This window comes from Canis lupus, chromosome 12, assembly GCF_003254725.2.
Source record: "Canis lupus dingo isolate Sandy chromosome 12, ASM325472v2, whole genome shotgun sequence".
In the NCBI taxonomy this organism is placed as follows: domain Eukaryota; kingdom Metazoa; phylum Chordata; class Mammalia; order Carnivora; family Canidae; genus Canis; species Canis lupus.
Window position 1 is genome coordinate 57,720,517 of NC_064254.1, and position 14,817 is coordinate 57,735,333.

At 41.8% G+C, this 14,817-nt stretch overlaps 1 protein-coding gene across 5 annotated transcripts in view; it reads right to left on the bottom strand.

Moving 5' to 3' along the window:
• FAXC (failed axon connections homolog, metaxin like GST domain containing) overlaps positions 1-14,817 on the bottom strand; it is a 78,226-nt gene that overhangs the window by 10,158 nt on the left and 53,251 nt on the right. For all 5 annotated transcript variants that reach the window (XR_003135662.3, XM_025444520.3, XM_025444521.3 and 2 more), the window contains one exon: positions 6,157-6,273. Coding sequence is in view for 4 of the 5 variants with exons in the window: in XM_025444520.3 (XP_025300305.1) it covers positions 6,157-6,273 (117 nt within the window). In the remaining variant the exon portion in view is untranslated. The remainder of the gene's footprint in view (positions 1-6,156; positions 6,274-14,817) is intronic.

The window sequence follows — 14,817 nt, forward strand, 5'->3', positions numbered from 1 at the left end:
ACTTTTCAAAACTTGATTGCTGCTCTGCTTCAATAAGCACATTCCCTACAAAACATAATAAAGTTTTGTCCTACTCCATGGAGTTAGTCCTACTCCATGGACTAGTATTGGTTCCAGGTCACCATTTTCAGTTGTCTCAGATCCTAACACTCCACTCATATTACGGAAGAGTCCATCCTGATTCCCTACTCAAGGATTTTACATACATACCCAGGAGCCAGAAGCCAAGGAGCCAACATCAGTGCTCCTTGAAAAGATGCAGGCAAAACCTTCCCTTAGACTCTTCCTCAGGGAAGCAGTCATGAAACACCTCACCAGGTATTGCTGCCCTTCACAAGTAACCAAGACTCGGACAAAGCTGTGGAGGCAGCACCAAGGTTTGGAGAGTGGGGGGGCGGAATCAAAGATCATGGTCACTTCACAGTAGGGTCTGGGGACAGCTGTGTTTGCCTCAATCAACACCATTCCCTATTAACAGGTTAGTGAGCATCTAGAAAGTCAGAATCTAGTCACAGAATCTACACCATATATGGTTCTATCTGCCTCTTGTGCGGCTGTTTCTCTACTCTCGGTTTCTTTGCTTTTCTTCTAGGAGAGCTGCCCTGCCTTCATAGTGTGTGACATTAATACCATTTCAGTGTGCAATAATAAAAATTAATAATAATAGTAGCAAACATGCATATAGTCCTTACTGCGTACCAGGCACTGTTTGAAGTGCTTTATTCATGTGTTGAATTAGCCCTTGCAATAATCCTATGAGGCAGGAATTTTTATTATCCCCATCTGTCATGGGAACACTGAAGCAACAGAGAGGTTAATTAACTCGCCTAAGGTCACATAGCTTGAAAGTGGCAGAGCCAGGATTCAAACACCAGCAGTCTCCAGACACCATGCACTTCGCCACGAATCTGTTCTCTCCCTCTCTACTGATGAGCTGACAACCTGGCTTGGGAATTAATAGCTGCACACTCTCTGCCACAGAATTTTTTCCTGTAATTCTTCCTGGGGTCTCAAGAATTATGAGGGGACAGGTGCCGCCCCTCAAAGATAAAGAGTTGTCAAGAAAAAGTGATGATTCCATCATGCAGTCCAGAAAGGGACTGCTTTTGATACACAAAAACTAGGAGCCCACATATCCATCCTCATATCCTGCCACCAATAAAAAGAATGGACTGAAGAATGAAATTTTATGGTTGAGTTCTATCCTTGTCTGGCTTGGCCAGTCTCTTCTGTGCCTTGATTCTCCATCAGCTAACCCGCTCAACATGCCACCAGCCAAAAGAATAGAAAAAAGTTGGCAATAGAAATAGGCTCTGTGTATATGTGTGTATGTGTGTGTCTGAGATATAACTGTGTTAACATAAAAGCCTATGTTGAAGGTGTAAACTTTGTAAAATTATAGGAAAACTGCCATTTCTTTCAAAATGTACTTAATAATCAGATAACGATTTCGTACATCAAACCAGTAAAAATTAAAGTCTGATAATATCCAATGTGGAGGGTCAGGCAATGTAACTACATGTCTCATGGAATTATAAATTGCTATACACTTTTTTGGAAAGTAATCCAAAATCTCCTGTTGAAATATTAAATGTATATATCTGTTGGCCCAGAACTCCACTTTTATTTCTCCAGTCTACTAAAAGAAAAGCACCAGTATATAAAGATATACGGGTATGGATAGCAACAGCATTGTGTCAGTAAAAAAGAAAGGTGAAAACAGCCTGAATGTCATCAATAGGGATTGACTGAATGAATTATACTGTATCAATTTTATATATTCTGTAGCTGTTAAAAAGACATAATATTGTATTAAGTGGAAAAAGCAAGTTATAATGTGTATAATACAGTTCTATTGCTTAGCTTAAAAATAGTAAAAACAAACCAAAACTACTATATACACATATGTAAATTTGCACATGAAAAAGAAAGGCACAGAAAGATTCATCCCAAATTCTTAATATTGGTTATTCTATGGGAGTGATATTGGACATGGATGAGGGGGACAGCATAAATCTTTTAAAATATTCAGGGCTAAAAAAAAAATCAGGGCTGCTTAGGTGGCTTAGTCGGTTATGCATCTGCCTTGAGCTCAATTCATGATCCCAGGATTCTGGGATAGAGCCCTGCATGGGGCTCCCCACTGCTCCCCCTCTTTCCTACTCACACTCTCTGTTGCTGTCTCTATGTTTCTCTCAAATAAATAAAATATTTTAAAAAATTGTTTTAAATAAATGTTTTAAAATTTTCCTATATAATTGAACTTATTATGACAATCATGTATTTTTAAATTTAAATTTCCAATAAAAGGGGCACCTGGGTGGCTCAGTGGTTGAGCATCTGTCTTTGGCTCAAGTCGTGATTTTTTTTTTTTTAAATAAGAATATACACAGCTACAGTCTTTCTAACAAGCAATTTAGCCATGTAGACTAAGAGCTTAAACCTTTTAAGGTAGAAATTCCCCAACCAGAAATTTAGCTTAAGGAAATAACCAGAAATAAGCAAGAATATGTATTTATACAATATTCACTATAGAATACTGGTTTAAAAAAATGTGAAATAACCCACAAGTCCAGAAAAAGAAGATTAATCACATCAATTACAATGTAGCCATGGGATAGAATATTATGTTGTTTTAAGGCATATTTAATGACAAGGGAAATGGTCATAATACATAGTTCATTAAAACTATAGGTTTATAACTGTATCAGCATCAGGATCCTAATTTTTAAAAATATACACATACATGTACTTCTTGAAAGATGAGGACACATGCTACGATATTAACAGTAGTTCTCTGTGTGTGACAGGGGGCACAAGTTATTTTTTTTTAACTTTTCTACTTTTTGAAATTTTCTCCAGCAAGAAAATAATATTTCATATATCTACATCTATCTATCTATATATATATATGCAAACACACACTTATGTATATTTTAAGAATTGCTGAATATTCAAAGTCCCTCAACTTACTCACCTAAATCAAGGCAAATTTCTCACTATTTTAGATGGCTCCAGTACACTGTGTGGCTAGATACTGTAACTAATATCTAGGACCAAAAGCTAATATTTACACATATGCACTCACACACTCACACATGCAGTGAGGCCAACAGTGCCCTGGCGGCTCCAAAGTTAAGGCAGAAAATTGCTTCATCCAACCAAGCATTCACACTCCTGGTTTTGAGCCAGTTCTAAATCATACAGGTTCTTAGTTGTTTCTGCTTCTCCTTCCTCTTGTTACTTCTTAGGGAAGTCTCCACCACAGGAAGAGCAAAGACGGAGAAAGAAGTAGAGGCGAAAGTAGTAGTTTGCCTTCCTATTAGCAGCTCCAGTCAGAAGGTTTAGAAGAAGAGCATGGAACCAATGACCAAAATGTGATTTGGAGACTCTCTAGGGACTTTAATGATTCATGCGACACCATTCCCCAGGGAGAGCTGGAAGCTGCTAACTTGTTTAAGAATCAAGTACATGCAACCATGTGCCAAAGTCCCTCACAGATGATGGTGTCAGATTCCCTCAAATGTGTGGGCATTGAGTGGGACTCAAAATCAATCCTTCAAAAAGGCTGACCCATTTCTTTAAAAAGAACAATAAATGTCTCGAGTCCTTCCAGGAAGTGAAAGAGAGAAGGGCCAAGTCATAAATAATTTAATAAAAGATGCTTCATCCCTGCAAGAAGGGATTCCATAGAATTTGATAGTTCTACTTATAATGGATACCTAAATGCTTCTGAGTAATAACAGATGATGTCAGTTGTGTGTGCACATGCACGCACGCGCATGAGCAAGCACTTGGTACAAATATAAGTCTATGTGTACAAGTGAGTGTGTATGGAGTATGTACATATAGAAGTATGTGAGTATAATACCCAGTGCTCATTACAAGTGCCCTCCCTAGTGTCCATCACCCAGCTACTCTGTCCCTCCACCCTCTGCCCTTCCAGCGACCTTCAGTTTGTTTCCTATAAGACTGATGAATCACTGAGCTCTACCTCTGAAACCAATAATATATTATACGTTAATAATTGAACTTAAATTAAAAAATTTTTAATCAGGGGATCCCTGGGTGGCTCAGTGGTTTAGCGCCTGCCTTTGGCCCAGGGCGTGATCCTGGAGTCCCAGGATCGAGTCCCGCGTCGGGCTCCCAGCATGGAGCCTGCTTCTCCCTCCTCCTGTGTCTCTGCCTCTCTCTCTCTCTCTCTCTCTCTATGTCTATCATGAATGAATGAATGAATGAATGAATGAATAAATAAATCTTTAAAATACTTTTTTAATCAAAAATTTAAAAAAATAAAGAATTATGTGGACAGATGTAACAGTCTGTGTACTCACCAGTGTGTAAAAGTGGTGTGCTGGGGAAATGGAGGGAGGGAGTAGGAAGTAACAGGAACAGAGGGTACATATAAAACATACCTCTAAATGAACTAAAGGGAACCAATATATTTTTAGATAATTAAAATGAAGAGAAACTATGTTAAATGCTACAAATGTCACCATTAGGATAACATTCAATTTAGGTAAGTTTTAACATATTGTAAGATAAAGAACATCTCTATGCTGATTATTTAGGAAATTAAGTATCAGTGCATACTATCCCAGGCCTCACTCAGCTGAAGTTCTGGAAGACCTTCAGCCAGTGCCTGACCCATTCCAACCAAGTCTGGTAATGTAGCTGAAGCCCCAACCCCTCCAATAGGAGGATCTGGAGAATGACTTCTGTCCTTAGCCTGGTCTGAGCTTCTGGGCATGCACATGAATACACACACACAGACACACACACACACACACACACACACACACACACACACACACACCAGAGTGCCATAGCCTTCACCAACCTTCCTATCCACCTACCTGTGACCACCACACAGGAGTATTCACCTGCGTCATGTTTCTTGTATCATTCTGCCTTGGTTGGTTCCCAACCATCATCCATCCAACATTAAAAGCATTCTATATGCTATTCACTGGTGACCTCATCTACACTCCCAGCCTGCTCAGTCAGGGCATAAATACCCTGGTCAATTCTGTCACTCCCCTTCTCAAACCCAAATATTGGACTTTGAACCCTCTATCCCCAGCCCCCAGGCACTTGCTTAGGTACTTCTTCAAATTGGAGAGGACTCCAAACAGTTCCCACCCACCAACACAGGGGAAGCCTCTCCCAGGGGCCCAGCTTCCTTGTACATCCCACCCCTTCAGTCTGCGCCCCTCAACATACACACACGCCAAGGTCTGGTCCTTGACATCAACTCACATTGATCTGACTTTCCCTGCCCCCTTGATAACATGAATTTTACTCTTGGCTTACCACCCCTACCTCCACCCACCCCCACACATATATTCATTCCTCCTCTAGGTCTGGTCCTATTCACCCCTACTTCTACTCCTCCAGTCCATAATGAAACTCTGGCAGGCCTTACAGCCAAGCTCATACTACAAAAATACAAGATTGTGTTTCTTAGGCAACATACACAACTACTACAAGTAATAATATCTTACATTGTATCTGACTTACGAAGCATTTGTTGACACTTGCCCCATTTTTCACAATCTTGAACTTTCTAGCTCTACTACTCTCAATATATGACCTGTAGATACCCACTGGAATAGGAGAAAAGAATATTTTGAACTCCAATGATGTAGAAACGTATGTACTTATACCTACACGTGAAATACATAAACCTGCTCAGACTCAAAAACAGCATGGAGATGGGCAGTGAGTCCATCAGCCCCAGCCTACCATGTTTGCAGCAGCATTAGATATATCAGAAAGTGGTAAGCCACCTGTGTCCCAAGGAAATTAAGAAAGCCAACAAAACAAAAGCACTAAGTGGAACTCAAGCTCTGTATCAACAAGTACTAAGTCCACTACGTAGGAGTTGAAAGAAAAGCCCTGGTGTGCTACACAGTACAATTTGTGTCAACTTTGTTGAGAACATAGTCTAGGCAAGATTGCAGCCTGGTCTCTCCTCAACCCCTAAATATCATGAGCACAGTAAACTGACCCTGGCCCTAGACACCACAGCCTGGTGTCACCATGAAACTTAGTCAAGTTCACAGGCATTGGCCTAGAATACTTCATTGTGTTACCCCTACACACCCCTTCATCCCACAGCAACTCCCAAAACCCGAAGAGGTTTGTAGGACTTGCCTTTGATCAGCCGCTCAGGTCTTGTCCCAGGTAAGGTCCACATTGCCTGTGCCAAGTGTCCGAAGACAGTGGCATCAAGAGTAGAAAGCTTGGGCCCCATGATGTACTTCTTATCACCTGCAGCAGACAGAGCAGAGAGGTTATTGGGCTGGCCTGCACTGCCCCACATGGCCACCATCACATAAAGCACAAATTACAGGTCCATTTAACTGTGTGTCAAAAGCTTTGCAGAGACAAAATGCATGCACCCTCTTTTTCTTAAAAAAAAAATAAATAAATAAAAATATATATATTAGAAACAAAAGTAAAACAGACAATTCTGTGGTATATCAACCCATACAGCAGCAAAACAGAGAAGTAACTGGGAACATATCAAGAAAAGCAGGTGAGGGGGGAGGTTCATGGGGTGAAGGGAGATGTGATCACCCACAGACCTCTGGAGGCACCTCCTCGTCTCAAACTCTGGTAACTAAAACTTGAGATGCTTAAGAACACCTGAAAATTTGCTTAAACCATCTCAAAGGTACCCCACACCAAGCACACCAGCCTCAGGCACCTACTTTATTAAATTAATACATTTCCTTGGAAAAATTCAAGAAGCCTAAGCTAGGTGGCAAGGTTTTCCATGTTGCACCATGGTCTTGGCAATGGTCTCACACTGAGCACCAGCTTCTGAAGGAAGCGCTACACAGAAACTATGAAATTACAGGCCTAGGGATTGGGCTCGCATACAACGATGTGTTGCACTTCTGCTCCCATCTCTCCTTTTCCATCACTACCGAACTACTGGACATCTGACCTATTAAAATTGCCCCAACTTGTCTCCCGAGCTAGTGTCAGGCGCTGTAGCATACAGAGGCAGCTCAGGAGGAACTGGATCCACCGTATTCAGATCCCAGCAACATCAGTAATCCCTGTGGGAGTCTACTCAGTACTTACCCTCCCAGAGCCTCAGTTTGCCCATCCGGAAAATGGGGATGACATTAACAGTGCTCATTTCTTAGGGCTATCATCAGGATGAATGGCATAATGCACATGAAGTACTTAAACCATATGTTGGTACCTCAAGCCTTCGCTTTCATGATAGCAGCCCCTTTGTTTCTGCAGCACATTCCTATCCCACCTGACTTAAATCACTAAAGTACTCTTCACCATGTCACTCCCCTTCACAACTACCATCAATGGGCTATGATATGGGTTATGAAATAAAGTCCAAACTCGGAATTCAAGGCTCATTATGCTCTGCCTCCAACCCATGTTCTGGCTTTATCTGATGCTCCTTCCTTACTCTGGCAAGTCTGGGGGGTACCCCCCCCTTCCCAGCACACTTCATGCTTCCCAAGGTCCCATCTTTTCTTATGCTGTACCTACCCCTTTCCCTGCCCTCCACAGTCTGTATGTGCTCCCCACTTCTCTCCATCTGGTAAATTCTATCCATCCTTCCCGGTCCAGCACAAGCCTCCTTCCAAAGCTTTCTCTGTCTATTCTATCTGGTGGTAACAAGAGTCTTCAGTTCAGACAGTCCTGAGTTCAAACCTTGCTATTAACATATGACCTTGTAGGACTGTAAGGCCTTTTATGCCTACTAACCTCAATTTTTTGAACCATAAAATGGGAGGAATTGCTGGTAGTTTAGACGAATAAGTGAGGTGACTTGAGAGCACACAGCAGAGGCTCTTCTCACCCAGCCTCTTGGGTGGCATTTCATCCATACTGAACTATGTGCTGGTTGGGTATGTTTTTGTTTTTATTTTGTTTTGTTTTGTTTTTCTTTTGGTTGTTTGTGCATTTTATCTTTCCAATTAATGATACGGTCTTTGAAAGTAAGAATAATTTCCTATTTTTATTAAACAAATTCTAATGAAATATTTACTACATACCAAGCATGCTTCTAAATGCTGTATGCTACAAATATCTACCCATTTCACTGCTCTTGAGTGGCAGGCTGACAAAATTAAGTATCTGATGACTGTGTATAAACAAGCTAGAAGGAGAAATGGCTTGAGTTGGGAATGCAAATTAACAGACCAACACAGCACAATATGAACATATGGAAATGTATCAAATCAATACTCTGTACACCTTAAACTTACATAATGCTTTATGTTACTTATATCTCAATTTTATAAAAACAACCCCCAAAAAAACAACAACAAATGTAGCTGGAGATCATCTTTAAAAAATTCATTTCTACTCTATATTCTACTGGGACCAAGAAATGCCCTAAATATGCCCTAACCAAATTGTCTACTTGGTGAGGACAAGCAAGTTAGATGTCCATACCAGAGGCCCCTAAGGTGTTTCCCACTGTCAACCAATCTCTCCATTATTTGAGCCTTACCCTGGGATCTAAGCCCTCCATCCATATACTGGGAATACACAGGAAAACACTAGACAAAAATAACAGAGCGAACCTGGATAAATCATTTGTTCTCAAGAGTGTCAGTTGTTTCCGTGGGATGCCTCAGTCAGTTAAGCATCTGCCCTCAGCTCAGGTCAAGATCCTGGAGGCCCTGTATTGGGCTCCCTGCTCAGTGGGGAGTCTGCTTCTCCCTCTGTCCCTTCCCTCACTTGTGCACATTCGTTCTCTAATAAATAAAATCTTAAAAAAAAAATCTCTCTCTCTCCCTCTGCCTCCCCTTCTGCTCCTCCCTACCACTCTTTACTTTCTCACTCTCGATCTAAAGTAAACAAACAAAATCTTTAAAAAAAAAAAAAAGTGTCAGTTATTTCTTAATGCACCCTGCTGGCTCCATGCCTTGGCCTCATGGAGTGGCTGGCATTAGTGATGCAGGTTGGCTGAGCGACCCTGACCCAGAGCTCTTGTGCCATCCTACAAGGGCAGGAGGGGTGAGCCAGTGATCCCTATAGGACTATGCCAGGGCTTGGCCCAGTCAAGGCCCAAACATAAGGAAGCCCACAATGCAGAAGCCATGAGACAGTTTTAGGGACTACTGTGAGAAGGCCCACACAGTTTCAGAGAGAAGAAAAACAAGACAGGACAGCTGGGGATGCATGGGTAGGCTCAGCGGTTGAGTGTCTGCCTTTGGCTCAGAGCATAATCCTGCAGTCCTGGGATCGAGTCCCACATTGGGCTCCCTGCATGGAGCCTGCTTCTCCCTCTGCCTGTGTCTCTGCTTCTCGCTCTCTCTCAAGAATAAATAAATATTTTTTAAAAAGACAGGACAGCTGTAGTAGCTTCCTGCTTGAAAGAAAAAAAAAAAATGTTGATCTCTTTGATTTAAAAAAGAGAGAAAGAGATTGTCTAAGGGAAATGCCAGAGTGAAGTGTATAAATTGACAGCTGTTGTAGAACCCAAAGACTTTGGAGACAAGAGGAAAAAATACAAAGGGATAAAAATAAAAAAATAAAATAATTTAAAAAAAACCAACCTTAGGAACCTAAAAATAAGAGCACATGGGACTTTGATAAAAAAAAGAAAAGAAAAAATTTAATAAAAAATATAATCATTTGAATCCATACATCAACTAATACATGCAGTATTCAGCCCAAATTTCCTATTTGGCATGAGAACATTAACACTAAAAATTCACAGAGTTAGTTAGTAATAGAACCAGACTAAGAAGGCTGGCTCCCAGGTCTTCTAACCTCTGGCCTTAGGCTCTCTGCTCTGTGTAATATGCCACATGGATCATCATCCCAGAGATTAACACCCCCTGGAACAGCAGGAGGGTTGAGCTGTGATCCTTTACCAAAAACAATGCTTTAGAGAGGAAGGAATTCTGAATATAGGAAAAAAGAAAGAAAAAAAGCCTAGGGCTTTTTAAAGGTGCTTCCAAAAAAACCAGGACGGAATTCGTGGAAAATGATGAACGGTAGATACAAAATTACAAGTGTATACACACACACAACAGTCATAAATGTAAAGAATATCAAAATATACTCTGTTATTGAACAGTCCTCAAGTACCAAATGGCAGGAAGCCTTTACAAAAATTTTATTTTGAAATGATTTTAGACTAACAGAAAAGTTGCAAAAAAAAGGAGCTCCTCTATACCCCTCAAACAGCTTCTGCTAATATCAGTATCTTATACAATCATAGTACCTGTATCAAAACTAAGAAATTAATATTAATACAGTACTGTTAACTGCACTATAGACTCCATTCAGACTGTATTAGTTTTTCAACTACTGCCCTTTCGTGTCCCAGGATCCGATCCAGGATTCCATCTAGGATCCCACACTGCATGTGGGTGTCATGTACCCTCAGTCTCCTCCAATCTGAAAATTCCTAGTCTCTCCATGTCCTTCATAACCCCAACACTTTTAAAGAGTACTGGTCAGTTCTTTTGTACAATGCTCATCAATTTGAGTTTGCCTAAGTTTTTGTATGATTAGATTAGGTCATGCATTTTTGGCAAGAATACCACGGAAGTCATAATGTAACCTTCTGTGATGGTTAATTTTATATGTCAATGTAATTAGGCCACAGAGTGCTAAGTTTTTTGGTCAGTTTATTCTAGGTTTTTGTGAGGGTGGGTTTTTATGTTTGTTTTTTAAATGTTATTTATTTATTCATGAGAGACAGAGACAGAGAGAGAGAGAGAGAAAGAGAGGCAGAGAGAGAGGCAGAGGGAAAAGCAGGCTCGCTGCAGGGAGCCTGATGCAGGACTTGATCCCAGGACCCTGGGATCACGCCCTGAGCCGAAGGCAGACGCCCAACCCCTGAGCCACCCAGGTGCCCCTGTGAGGGTGTTCTGAATTAGGTTAACACTTAAGAAAAAAAAAAAAAAAACACTTAAGTGTCAGACTGACTACAGCAGATTACTCTCTCTAATATGAGTGGGCCTCATCCAATTAGTTGAAGGCCTTAATTTTTTTAAACGGTGGGGGGAGGCACCTGGGTGGTTGGTTAAGCATCTGCCTTCAGCTCAGGTCATGGTCCCAAGGTCGTGAGATGGCCCCACCTCCACCACCTGCTCAGCGTGGAGTCTCCTTCGCCCTCTCCTTCTTCTCCTCCCTCTGCTGTGCTCTCTCGCTCTTCCTCACTCTCTCTCAAATAAATAAATATAATCTTTGAAAAAAAAAAAAGGGCTGACTCTCTCCAGAGTAAGGGAGGATTCCTTCTGCTTAATTGCCTTCAAATGGGGACATGGACTTCTTCTTGCCTTTGGACTCAAACATGAAACATGGCTCTTTCTAGGTGTTGAGCCTGCTGACCCAGCTCTCCTGGGTCTCCAGTGTCCACTCACCCTGTAGATCTTGCAACATGTCAGCCTCCATAATACAAGAGCCAATTCCTTATACTAAACTTTTATATTAAACATATACATACCAATGTATATATTTACCTACGTCCTATTGATCTGTTTCTCTGAAGAAACCTGACTAATATACCTTCTCAGGGCAACCTATCAGAGGATCCATAATTTCCATGTGTCTTCTTAGTTGTGATGTTAACCTTGACTATGTGGTAAAGGTGGTGCCCACAGATTTCTTCACTGTAATGGTACTATTTTTCCTTTGCAATTAATAAACTTGGAGAGATATATTGAAACTCTATATATATCATATTTCTCAGCAAACTCTGCCCCACTGATTTCAGCATCCACGGGTGGATGTTATCTGAAATAGTTACTACTATGATGTTTGCCTCGTCAGGATTTTCTATTTTTCTCATTCCTTCTACATGTATTGATTGGAATTCTACTATTCCCTACATCCCCTATTTACTAATGTATTCAATTATTTATTTATGTAAGTATGTATCCATCAATACTTCTTTTATTCCATGGCTTATAATCCAGTACTATTAGTATATATTTTCTTGCTCAAATTGTTCTAGCCTTGGCCTTTTGGACATTGGCAGGAAGTAATTTTAAGAGGGAAATTGAATTTAGATTTGACTCTACTTAGAGACAAAGAGGCCAAGCTAAGGTCTCAAGACTGGAGCACTCCCAGCTTTCACCAATTGGTTCCAGATCTTGCAGTCAGACATTGCAAAAACAAAACACTAAAGGCACTTCTGAAGGGCACTGAAGGAACAGGCTTGGGGGACAAGGTAACTCAAGCTTCACTTTCAGTAGGTAAACTATCCCCACTACTTTCTATAGGGAGGGACTCAGGTGGCTAAGAGATACCTGAGCACCTGTGACCCCCTGCCAGCTTCCAGGTTGGGAGTGTGGACCAGAACCACTGGTGAGGGCAAATGAAGGTTGAAAATATCAGAATCCCTGGGAGGTGAGGGATACCAGACTCCCTGAGGGATGCTCCACCAGAGGTCACTTTCCAAGCACCTAGAACACCTCCATTAGTGTGCAGAGCCCTTCTGATTGTGAGGGTGAACCTGCATCGCAAGAGAGTGTGGAGTATATCCAGCCAATGAAGGCAGGGTGACTTCAGGTGCCCAGGGTGATTTCACAGAACTCCATGCCCGGATCTTCAAGTGGCCACTAGGGAGCAGAGACCAGTAAGGAAATGCAAGGACGGTGAGCAGCCAGCCAGAGAGGAGAAGCCATGAAGAAGAAGGGCCCACAGCAGGGGCAACAGGCGTTGGCTCCACTGAGGGCTAGGGAATGCTAGCTGGTCCTAGACATTTCTAAAATCTGATCCTACCTCTCTTGGGTGGTTTGGGCAGCTCTTCTCCATGGCAAAAGCCATGACACAGATGCATTAACCACTGGGGCACCCAAGGATGTCACAAATTGAGTGGAGGTTGCTAAGTAAAGAATAACAAAAATGTTCCAGAACCCTAAAGCATATTTGCTCTTGAGCTGTGATTGGATTTTACAAGATCACTGGTCAAAATCCTAAGCAACCCCATTAATCCAAGGCCACTTATCCTGACCTTCAAGCCTGATCTAGCTCTTGCCACCCTATCTTCCACTTCTCCTGTCATGAACAGCAACACAGGGCTGACCAGGAGACACCAGGACACAACAAAGATGAAAGTATATGAAAGAAGACTGACTATGTTCGTTAGGTTCCTCACCCCCATTAAGGACTGACTGAGGTGATGATGGGTGGATGATGACGGAGAAGGGTGAATATGGAGAGCAAAGGAACACGGTTGTCCAGAAAGAACTAAATCAACATGGAGTCTGAGAAGAATGGTCAGAATCCAAGCCTGAAGATTCAGGCCAAACTGAGAGAACAAGCTGTATAGTTGAAGCAAGCCAGGCGTGGTGGGTAGGGGAATGAAGGGAAGAGGAGAAAATAGAGCAATAATGGGTCTTAAAAGTCCCACTTAAAGGGTGGGACTATATAACAGCGCCAACTAAGAGAGTACTCCTGGTCCTAGGCTGTTTGCCTGCTGCCTGGCTCTCAGCCTCCTCCTTGCGGGGAGCTGCTAACTTGCCCCCCAGTCCCAGGCAGGACAAGCCAAGGTCTAGCTAGCATGAATGTTCTACTTCAGTCAAACATGCTGGGTGCTCACCCCATCCTCCCTGGCCTCAGATAACCTCCTCCTATCCAACCTAAGCCTTCCCTCAGATCAGGTTCTCCCTCCTCTACTCAGTGAAGACCACCCTCACCGTCCCAGCACATGAGTATCTCTCACTGCCCATTCCTCTGCTAAACCCCTGAGGCACAACTGCTTAGAGCAGAGCTGCTCAAAGAGTCTGAGCCCAACAGCTAAACAAATTCTCAGGTTCCATCTACTGAATCAGAATGCCTGGGAGTGGGACTAGAAAATGTTTTAATAAGCTTTCAGGTCAATAAAAATCACCTGGAGAGCCTGAAGTTCTTGGGCCATATTTCAAATAGCACTGTTCCAGATGTAATTTTAATATATATATATATAGTAAACATATATAGTAAACATATATATAGTAAACATACATATATATATATGTTAACTAACTAGAATTTAAATAAAAACTTGAAAAAATTTTAAGAAAACAAATAGCACTGTTCCAGGTGACTCTTAACATGCCAGAGTTTGAGGAGTATTCATCTGGACTAGATCCGTGGTCTTAAAATTGAGCATGCATCATAATCACCTGGAGGCCTTTTGAAAAACACTGATTGATATCCCCACCCCCCCACCAGGAATTTCTGATTCAGGAGGTATGGAGCAGGACACAAGAATGCACTTCTATGGGGCACCTGGGTGGCTCAGTCAGTTAAGCTTCCAAACCTTGATCTCAACTCAGGTCTTAATTTCAGGGTTTTTTTTTTTTTTTTTTAAGAATTTATTTATTTATTCATGAGAGACATGAGAGACACAGAGAGAGAGAGGCAGAGACACAGGCAGAGGGAGAAGCAGGCTCCAGGCAGGGAACTCAACGTGAGACTCGATCCTGGGTCTCCAGGATCACATCCTGGGCCAAAGGTGGCGCTAAGCCACTGAGCCACCCAGCCTGCCCTTAATTTCAGGCTTGTGAGTTCAAGCCCTGCATTGGGTTCCATGCTGGACATGGAACCTACTTCTAAAAAAAATTTTTTTTTAAATTTGCATTTCTAGCAGATCCCAGATAATCTAGTGTTGCTAGTTCAGGGACCACCATTTAAGAACCACCAACCTAGCTCACCATCAAGTATTTCACACGTGCTATCTCATAGTCTGATTTGTGTGTATGTCCTATCTCCTCAAGCAGGTCTTTGAGGGCAAATAACTCTCAGTTTTACTTTTCTGTCCATCTGGTACTTATCACAGTAGAAACTGTCAATTAGGTGATATTACCCTTAATTATGTTTAGT